The 10,325-nt window shown below is 35.0% G+C and overlaps 1 protein-coding gene across 6 annotated transcripts; it reads right to left on the bottom strand.

Moving 5' to 3' along the window:
• Positions 1-3,067: 3,067 nt before the first annotated feature.
• Positions 3,068-9,377, bottom strand: LOC143570952 (splicing factor U2af large subunit A-like). 6 transcript variants are annotated; one of them, XM_077056459.1, is made up of 18 exons: positions 9,139-9,377; positions 7,357-7,553; positions 7,112-7,213; positions 6,833-6,894; positions 6,215-6,288; positions 6,089-6,133; positions 5,927-5,986; positions 5,149-5,209; positions 4,916-5,031; positions 4,713-4,828; positions 4,502-4,600; positions 4,326-4,401; positions 4,143-4,231; positions 3,944-4,010; positions 3,718-3,807; positions 3,533-3,614; positions 3,377-3,444; positions 3,068-3,273 (listed from the first exon to the last, which is right to left on the bottom strand). In XM_077056459.1, the coding sequence occupies exons 1-18, from the start codon at positions 9,220-9,222 to the stop codon at positions 3,136-3,138; spliced, it is 1,626 nt and encodes a 541-aa protein (XP_076912574.1). In that variant the 5' UTR covers positions 9,223-9,377; the 3' UTR covers positions 3,068-3,135. The 6 variants fall into 6 exon arrangements, with proteins under 6 accessions (XP_076912574.1, XP_076912577.1, XP_076912576.1 ...); XM_077056462.1 differs by having other exon boundaries at positions 3,944-4,007; XM_077056461.1 differs by having other exon boundaries at positions 6,215-6,285.
• Between the last annotated feature and the right edge of the window lie 948 nt (positions 9,378-10,325).

Here is a 10,325-nt window from a genome sequence, read left to right as displayed (position 1 = left end):
AACAAAATAATATATTTTCAAAAAAGATTAAGCTCCGTATTCGCCTTGATAATATTTATCTTCTGGATAGTAGACATCAATCACCACGTTCCATCCGAACTTCCGCCCACTCAAAGAATCCTTTGCCTTGGCACAATCAGAGGGGTCGGCATACTCCAAAAATACCTGACAATATTCAATTTACATATTGTATTTAATAAAAATAATTATATATTTTTTTTAAAAAAAATATTGGGCCTAACGGGTGTCGAGCCTGTGGCCGTCGACCACTCTGCCACCCTTAAAGGCCGGCCCTGATTTAAGTACACAAGGTTGGGGTTCGTAATTTCAATTTCGTTACAAGTTTGGGGTCTAAGGCTAACTTCCGTTGCTTTTTCTGTTATATTTTGGTAAAATGCCTATTCTATCCTTTTATAACTAGAGGTTAGTTATATTTTGAGTATAGGGATTATTTGACACACCATGTATGCATGTGTGTATTTACACAAACAGCCTTTATTCATAATAATGTTAACTGTATAAATAGTCCCTCTTTATAAAAAAAAAAGGTGGAATGGCCATTTAACTCAAACTTAACAGAAAAATTAACTAAAGTTAACCTTCGACCCCAAACTTGTTACAAAGTATAAACCTCAGACCCCAACCTTGTTACCTTCAAATCTTAGTACCCAAAGATGTTATTTTGCTCAAACCACAAGGACCATATGTGCAATTACTGTTATAACTCTTCAAGATGAATGGATTAGAGGTTTAACAAGAGAAATGCCAGTATTAAACTGTATAAATTGCATACCACAGAAAAAAAAGGCATACAATCTAAAATAAATCAATTCTCAAAATAAAGTACTCAAACTATCAGTAGCATGCATTTCCTCACATTATTGGTTCAAAAGTATATACTAGCATCTGTAAAGCTTAATGGTAGTAGACCATCATTTTATTTTTTGTTAATAAATATGAAACATATGTCCATCCAATTTATTAGTAATGAATAATAAATATGAATAAACAGCAGCAACTAATACTGAAGCAAATAAAATAAATATAGGTCCATCAATGGAAGGTCTTTAACTGTTTACGAGAGATGTGAAGACACGAGGCTCTTAACAAATATACTATAATGAATATACTCCCCATTGCAGGGTACACGGTGACCATCATATTGTCCATCATCATGTTTGAAACTGTGGACATAACCCCTCTTGTTTTGTAAATCATCCACTATGTTCAAGCAGTGTGCAACATCATACTTACTCTGCTGACGATCAATATACAGTTCCCACTTGTTGTTTACCATTACCCATATCTTAGAAGGACATGAATATATGCATAGATGGTCTTGTATAAGTCCGAGTTTGTGTTTAAAGAAGGGACTCTTCTTATAATCAGCATCATCTGGTTGGGGGATTTTTTTAAGTTCCTCTGTAGATAAATCGAAAGAAATAATTATAAACTTTTGACGTTTTATATTAGCCATGAACCAGTAAAGCACACCATCACATAAGATACTGTCATCACCCACATTCTGATACTTTGATTCTCCAATAACTTTCCAAGTATTTGATTTCAATGACAAGACATGAAAACGTGTCGGCGGTGCTGTTTCAGGACCTACTACAACCTTGTAGTCATCTGAACACGAATCATAACCAAAACCCCAAGTTACGTATCTCATTATGATAGCTTTTTCGAACCCATTAGGCGGCGTTTTGTAGTTTCTTCTCTTGTCTAGTGGAAGGATTTATTACAAGAAACTCACCAGCTTTAGGGTAAATGCATACGAGGCCATTACAAGAGCCAACAATATAACTCAAGTTGAGGGCAACCCCGTAGCATATACTACCTCCATCATGGATCCTTCTATGTCCAAGTTGTTGGTTGTCACGATCACTCTTGATATTATGATTCAAGTGAGCTTTAACAAAACGAGGAGTGGATATAAAAGAAAGCCACGACTTACACACGCTCTTGCATCGGATTATATCTTCAACATCCATTCGTACCAGTATCTGCTCAACCACATCAAACGCAAGCTCTGCCATTCCGAATGAGAATGAAAAGAGTTAGGTTATGCTGTATGTTATATATGTTATATGTTTAAGCCCAAGCCCACGTTTTCACTTCTATATTTTACAGATAGCCATTTTATATTAAATAATATGTAGGTTTATAGAATTTTCTACGAGTTTTCAATTTCTTCAAGTCTTCCATTTGTTGGTTCCTATATGATATTGATTGTTGCTAATGCATTAAGATAGACATGCTGGCCAGACACCGTGTTTACAACCTAGGGGACCCTAGTTCAAATCCTATGGTCTGATTTATTTTCCGAACAAAATGCGGGTGGAATATCAACCGAGTCTGCAAAGCAACGCTTGGGTTTAAAACAACTAGTTAGTTAATCGGTTACTTTTAATAAAAGTATAATTTTGAATATAGATATTTTTTTTTGTTTAGTTATTTATGCATCTTTTTTTTATATTTGTAATATATTATATATTTATTTTAAAGGTGCAAACAGGTTAAGCCAAGCCTGAGCTCGCCTACAAATGGAAGGGAGGAAAGATCACACAAAACATACAATTTACACACTTTGCTATTTGCACATCTTTCATATATTTTATTAAGAAATTAAAAGCTGTCATACTTTCTCCCGATCGCGATCCCACGTTTTATTACATCTAAATGTGTTTTTGTATTTTTTCGTTAAACTATAAAAATAAGAAAACACAGATTCTATTCTTCATCTTTGCCACTTTCGACTTTTGAGATACCATTTTTATAAATTGTAAAACAAAACTTAAGATTAAATTAATGATTAGAATTTTTTTTTATTACTTTTATTAAGCTTAATTATAATAGTGATTTAATATCATAGAAACATACAAACAATTAACATTAAACAGAAAGTAAAGAGCCAAATATGTACAAATAAGATGAAATGCCGATTTTACCCTTCGTCGTAATGCATGTAAGTGGATCCAGATGTAAAACAACTTAGACAAGAATCGACCACTACAAATCCACAAAATATTTCTGTTACAATATATCGAAACAAGTCTTGGTGGTTTCATTTTTCAAACTAACGCATGATATCTAAAACAAAATAAAATATTTTCGTAAAAGACAAATAACCTAAGCCCCGTATTCGCCTTGATAATATTTATCCTCCGGATAGTAGACCGCAGTCACCACGTTCCCTCCGAACTTCCGCCCACTCAAAGAATCCTTTGCCTTGGCACAATCAGAGGGATCAGCATACTCCAAGAATACCTGATGATATATGATTGCTTATTATATTTGACATACTGATTATTAATTTATATAAAAAGTGTTGCTTTGGCATTAACTACAAATTTACCCATATTATGCATACCTTCCCAAGACCAACAACTTGTCCTCCATTTGAATCAGGTCGAGGGATTACAACATTCGTCAATTCGCCTACAAATTTCACAACAGTGAAGAGGTTATGGTTTATAAAACAACAAACGTAATTCCAACATTAATAAGATATGAGGATGTTTGTTACCAAATTTCCGTCCTTCTTCCCTCATATCCTCTAATATTTCTTCGTATTCTCCATCATCCATCAATTCATCCACGCTTATCACCTTCATTGCAACCAAATGCCATAATCATATTTATTAATTCTATAAATAAATATGTACTAAATAACTGGTTTTAAGCATATGTTTGGGTGACTTTGTATTTTACCTCGGTCAAGCACAAAACTTTAGTTGGAACCTCCTCGGGTCCTCTAGGCATTCCAGGAAGATTAAATCCACCAACCTGTAAGGCCATTTTCTACAAACCAAAAGCAGATATTATTATTATTACTATAACTATTATAATGATTATTATAATTATCATACATCAAGAGTAATGATAATACTATATTATTATTATGCAACTAAAAGACATGAAGTTTGTCCCGATGTACCTGCATAGCTATATGTTGTTGCGCTTGGGCTAATATGGTCTCCTGTTCCAATTTCATCTGTCCACTGCTGTAAAAAAATAATAAAAAATAACCTGCTTAACTTTTAACCATTTATTGAACTGCAATCATGTTTTGACGAGAAAATGTGGATGCTATCAAATATCATCCTGACAAATATAAGCTACTTTTACAAACAAACCTGATGGTTGCACGCCTGACCGTCAATGTTTTATCACCCATTTTTAATCCATTCAGTGCAGCACAAGCTACATCTGTAGCTGCTTGATCCTGAAGGCAAGTTATAACTCACTTTTATTAAATTGATAAAATAGAGTTATAATTATAATAAATAGCTAAAGATAGAAAGTTTGGCAATTTTTACCTCATAGACACAGAACCCGTACCCTTTTGAGTTTCCAGTATCTCTATCCTTAACAAGGTCAAACCCACGCAACGTTCTGTATCATTAAACGTTCACATTACATCAAAAGTCATTCTAATAAATATTTTGTTGCAACAATATAAATATAGAGCAGCATGTATAAAGCAAGCACATACCCAAAGGATTCTAGCAACTCCCTTATTTGTACCTCAGTGAAGTAATACGGTAACCCCCCAACAAATACACGATCAGGTCCTTCAGCTCCACCAATGCCACTAATTACAACAAAAAAAGTAAACTTGGCTTCAGAGCGACGAATTAAAGCATAATAACTAACAGCAAAATAACAGTTGCGTAATAAGAATCAATAAGAAAAGACAAACTTACCCTGGGGTAAGACCAGCAGCAGCTAAATTAAGATTTGGATTTGGTTGACTTGGACCGAGTGTTGCAGCTAGTGAAGGATTGTAGTCAGTAGGTCTTCTGACTCTAACAGACACTCCCTGATAAAAAGCAAAAATATCAAATGAGGAAATAGCATGTGCGCATAAGCAAGTGAATGAAAAAGGTTCAACGGAAATTATGCATGCCTCAAAGATGATCCCGTCTAATGCCATGGCATTACTTGCTTCTTCAACCGTTCTCATCTCTACAAATGCAAACTTCTTTTCATGGTTAATGTAGACATTAACCACTGCATCACCTGCTATTAGAATATTGAATTAAGCTTTATATATTAATGATAGCCAATCAAATAAAAGAAAAGAAATGTGTCTATACTAATAAACCAAAATAAATTTCAAGTTAATGAAGCTTAACCAACCTGGCCCAGCAGAATTTCCTCCTATGGCTGTCATAACATGGCTAAAAAAGGTTGCTATTGTCTGCTCCAAACATACAAAAGGGGTAAATGAAAGTAAAAAAAAGAACTCAGTATTGAGTAGCGGTGATAACGGGCCGAAACAGAACCGTGAAACTGTTAATATCAGAACAGAACAAGAAAAAAGTAGATTGGTCATGGGTTGGTCCTCACGGGTAATACAGCTTGGCCCTTTTAAGGTTCTAGGCCAACATTTCAATGTTCGATCTACCAAAAGATAAGATTATGTTGCTACAACTGTTCTGAACCATATGCATTTGTTACAAATGGGCTGCCAGTATGTATTTTTCACACTCCCATACAGTTTTTTTCAATGCAACTCCATTTCCAAATAATAGTACTTCAAATTAAAGAAAAAGAAAACATATTCAAATAACAATAATTTGAATATGTTTTTTTCTTATTTAAAGTACTGCTAAATGAAAACATAATTACATTATAACCTTCTCTTTTATCGTAGAATCATGAAAACAACATGCTGAATATAATTTGAAACAATTGTAGCAGCCCATAACCTTGCTTTTATACAACCCAAAACATTAAAGTGGCAGCCCAGAACCCTAAAGTCCAGACAATCTGTCCTGTGAGAATCGACCCGCGTGACCCCCGATACACAGGACCAACCCACTTCCTTTAGTCCAGATCTCAGTTCTAATGCTACAAATTTCGCGGTTCCAGCACGGTCCAATCCGGTTAAATCACCCTTAGGTAGATGTAAAACCTGTTCGTTAGCCAGTGGTGGCAAGCCACCAACATATACTCGACGTGCATGCCTTGTGGCCTATAAGAAACAAAAAATGATCATCCACCAAACTGTGAAATTTGATATCTAAACTTTATTAAACTTTAAAAACAAATAAGTAATTAAGCATTGTATGCATACCTGCTGAGTCATCGCCTGAGCAGGCATCAAGGGAAGGCCTCCCAACTGGTTTTAAGATAGTCAAAGTCAAAACACAGAAAGGAACAAAACAATCCAACAAAATTTTATCCATTAAACAACAATTACCTGTGCCGTCCCAAAGGGAAACATGTTCTGGAACATTCCAGGCACTGATTGAGGAGCATCTGCCACTTGTCCTGCTTAATTTAAAACATATAAAAAAATAGTAATTCACTAAGCAAGTAAAAGAAAAACTGGTGATTTTTGTAGAAAAACAACTAGAAGTTTATCTTGATATGCATCAATTATACAAAGTACAAGGACAAAAGTATAATAGACCTAGTCCTTACCTAGATTTATACATGATTCAGTACTAATATTAGAAATTAATTTCTGTCATTGCAGATGCTTGAAAACAATTGCAAGTGTACCAAATCATACTTCTGGAGATCCAGCTAATTGAAGGAGCATTGACTGAATTCCTCGTTCAACAAAAAATCTACAGTGGTGGGTACCAGGTAGCCCAACATTGTCTTCTTTTACCAAAATCATACCCAAAAACACATACAAAACCACACACAACAGCCAACAACACAACAATTGTCCTCAGTTTTGGTAATAAACAAATTAACAATACAATATGACACAAATTAAACAGAACAAAAGCAGCACGGGTATATAAACCAATGTGATACGTATACAAGGAAAGCTACTAGCATAATAGTGTAAGATGAAGGTACTAACCGACTGCACCAGGCAAAGTTGCAGCAGTAGGAGGTGCCATGTCAAAACCACTTGTCCTCTTGCTGTAGAGAAAGATACAGTGTAACAGGATAATAACTGAAACTAGAACTTGTGTTCACATATTTACATATTGATCTAGTGTTTCAAATATTATTAATGCCTAGTTTCCAGAATCAAGATAAATTTATAGTCTATAAAAGAGTGCATGACGTAGACAACCAAATAAACATCACTTAGATTTCAGATAATAGCATATGTTTAAATGAAGCTAGCAAAAACCTTTTAGAGCGAGATCTAGAAGATTCTCTAGATCGATCAGGTGATGCAGAACGTGATCTGTGTCTGTGATGTCTTTCTCTATCTCGATCATAATCATGGCGCCTGCATAAGTAAATTCTGTGTTCATAGGCCCATGGTTCTGAATCATTACCCACAAAATGCAGCATGTAAAATTAAATAACTCTCTTCTTTTGGCCAACTTATTTAAAAGAAAAAAAAATGATCAGAAAAATCCCAATATTCACCTGCTATAGTCACGATTCCTGGAACGCCCATCATCATCATTTCTATCCCTGCCACTTCTTTCTGGATAATCCCTGTGTCGTCTGTCTCGATCTTTCCCCCTATCTCGATCACGGTCCCGATCACGATCTCGGTTCCGATCACAATCCTGGTCCCGATCCCTAGTCTTTGATCTCTCACTGTCTTCACGAACTTTGTGCTGCCAAAAAAATAAGATCATATTTAAAGGAAAAACAAGCCACGAAAACTAATAAACAATAAAAAGTATAGTATCACAAAAGAAAATAAACTCGACAAATCTGGAACAACTATCATATTGCAAGAAAAAAATGCATTTATAGATAATTGCAATAGCAGTATCCATCATCCATGAGGTGAACTTGAGCAATTTAAAGTTACAAGTGGTTTAACTTCAGTACATAATACACAATCACATAAAAAATATATAAAGTTAGAAGGATTACATCATCTTTCATTGGTATCTAACTCCAGAGATATTTACTTGTTAGAAAGGGAGAAAAGCTTAACAAGAAGCAAATTAACAAAAGCAGGTTAGAGGTTATGTAAGTTTGTATTTCAGATTAAATTAGCCATTGCATCAACTTAGTTCTTTCAGTATGATCTTAACTCACTAAAAGCAACGAAAGCTGCAAGCTATCCTAGCCTGTTATTAAAGGTTACACTCATGCCGAGTTAACCATTTGCGTATTCCAAGTTGCTATAAACGATAACATTAACTTCAAATTTCTAAAAACTTGAAATCCATCTGATCACAGCCTTATTTCTATAACGGTTTGTTTGGTACACTGTTGGAATTAATGATTAATTACCAAAAAAAGTAAAGGAAATGCAATCATAAATATACGAGCATTTCTAATCCCGTTACAGTATCTCAAAACATGTCTGCGAAGCCACGTTACACCGCATCATCAGTCATGAAAAACACGCAGGGAATAATATACGTATGTTATCTGGATTATTGAACACGAATCAAGTCCTAATATATCAATCAATCAATCATACCCAGTGGGATCCCACCCATAGCAAGCTATAAGTAGGGTCTGGGGAAGGTGGGATGTAGGCACACCGTACCTCTATCCAGATGGGATAGAGAGGTGGCTTCCAGGGAGACCCTCGGCTCTAAAAATATATGTTTGAGGGGATATAGGAGGAAATTAAAGTTTAGCAATAATATAATTAGTAATAGCCCGTAATAGAATTAGAACTACTAATAAATAAAACTATATAATATATGACATTAAAATAGCATAATGGTGTGCGACCAAAATAAGTTAAACAGTAGCTCCTTTAAAAATTCATATCGCCCTAAAAATCCTTAGATTTAATTCTAAGTCTCCAAGAACTCCTATCCTCAACCATGTCCCCTGAAAGGTTTAGGTCTATCAAATCCTGCCTAATCCTCTCCTCCCGTAATAGAATCAAGTCCTAATATAAACATCATAAATCATGTATTCACAAGTTATAGACAAAAATGTGGAGGCCCTATGTAAAGTAAAACAGCTCACACTCTTCTTTCGATTGCGAGTGAAGGTGTATCAATTTTATACCTAAAACTGTTCAACCTATAATTCTAACCTAGTGGTTCTGAAACAAATTATGTACACAGAAAGTGCTAGTGTGAATGCCTGTCGAAAACTAGTGATAACATAATGCACATAACATCATCAACTTACTAAGTTAAACTCAAATCCAGCTGAATTTATACTAATTGCGATTGATCATGAACAAATTATTATAAGGAAACAAATAGTATGAAAATGAACCTTGTGAAATTGTGAATCACGATCTTCAAATAGATCGTAAGGCGAAGAGCCTCCTCCGTCGCCATCAGCGTGCCGAGAAGACATCGTAGCTCCAATTGAATTTGAAGCAATAATAATAATAATAATAATAATAATTTGTATCAACTGACTGTTTTGTGCCCTAGAACCAGGAAATCAATCTGGGTGATGTTAATGTGATTCGGTTGCTACGTGTCTCTTTTCTCAATTAGTCATGGGCTCCATGTGCCTGCCAATAATACAAGCCCAAGACTTATTAATCGAAATTAATTCGAACTCAATAAATATTTACTCATAGGCTCAACTTTGAACGTATTTTCCGCTAATAATCACACACTAACTGAAGGTTAACCCTGTTAAGTCTGAGACAGCGCCTTGACGGGGTCAAAGGGTTGGCCATTTTTGGGGTGTAACTTGGTTACTACCCGGTAGCAACTTGGGTATTGAAGGTTAGCGGATACTGAAAATTATTAGCAACATTGTTCATTCGTGTGGTAACAACTTAGTTCATGTGGTGGCAAATGTATTTGTATGTGGCTGATGAGTTGATTAACAAAGATGTGGTATCATCTTGTACTTAGTACCGAATGCAGGTTATCATAGCTGTTTATAAAACATTGCGACAACCGACAATTCACCCCAATCGTTTTATGGGCTCAACACCCATATAAATGAATCAGTTTGTCGAATTTGAATCGATTTCCATTTGAAATTCATAGATAATAATTTATCATCCTTGGTGTACTTTAATCTAGAAGTAAATTCCATGCACGGTTAAGAAAGTTATATAAGTCAAATGTGAAATCTACGAAACATACACCTCCCGTCTGAGACTTCCAAAAGGGGTTCAACCACAAACGAAAGAAAACACATGCATCACCATTCCCTTATCTCGAAGTGGAGTGATATGATTAGGAAAAAGTCAAAGCTTACCAATATTTACAACTTCTACAACAATTGGAAGAGTGACACCAATGACATTGATGTGTACAAGTTGGCTAATGCAATTATGCTGCAAAATATAAGATGTCGCTTGTCCCAGGTTTAGGATATTGTAAGGTGTTCCCAAAATGACGTGAAACAGTTGTTCACAAAGGGAGTCACGAATACTGAATATTGCCCGTCCTTTTGTGTTTTTTTTAATATTCAATTAATTATTAAACCAATAA

Source organism: Bidens hawaiensis, unplaced genomic scaffold (assembly GCF_021521415.1).
Source record: "Bidens hawaiensis isolate Kalapana, Puna unplaced genomic scaffold, B.hawaiensis_p1.1 tig00025176_1, whole genome shotgun sequence".
Classification (NCBI taxonomy): Eukaryota; Viridiplantae; Streptophyta; class Magnoliopsida; order Asterales; family Asteraceae; genus Bidens; species Bidens hawaiensis.
Note: the sequence above shows the minus strand (reverse complement) of the source record. Positions and strands in the feature narration are given on the sequence as shown.

Coding starts and splice junctions, on each gene's coding strand:
- LOC143570952 (XM_077056459.1), bottom strand. CDS start 9,222: ATGTCTTCTCGGCACGCTGATGGCGACGGAGGAGGCTCTTCGCCTTAC. Junction 4,232..4,325: donor ACGGGTTCTGTGTCTATGAG/GTAAAAATTGCC, acceptor ACTTGCCTTCAG/GATCAAGCAGCTACAGATGT. Junction 3,808..3,943: donor AACAACATATAGCTATGCAG/GTACATCGGGAC, acceptor TTTGGTTTGTAG/AAAATGGCCTTACAGGTTGG.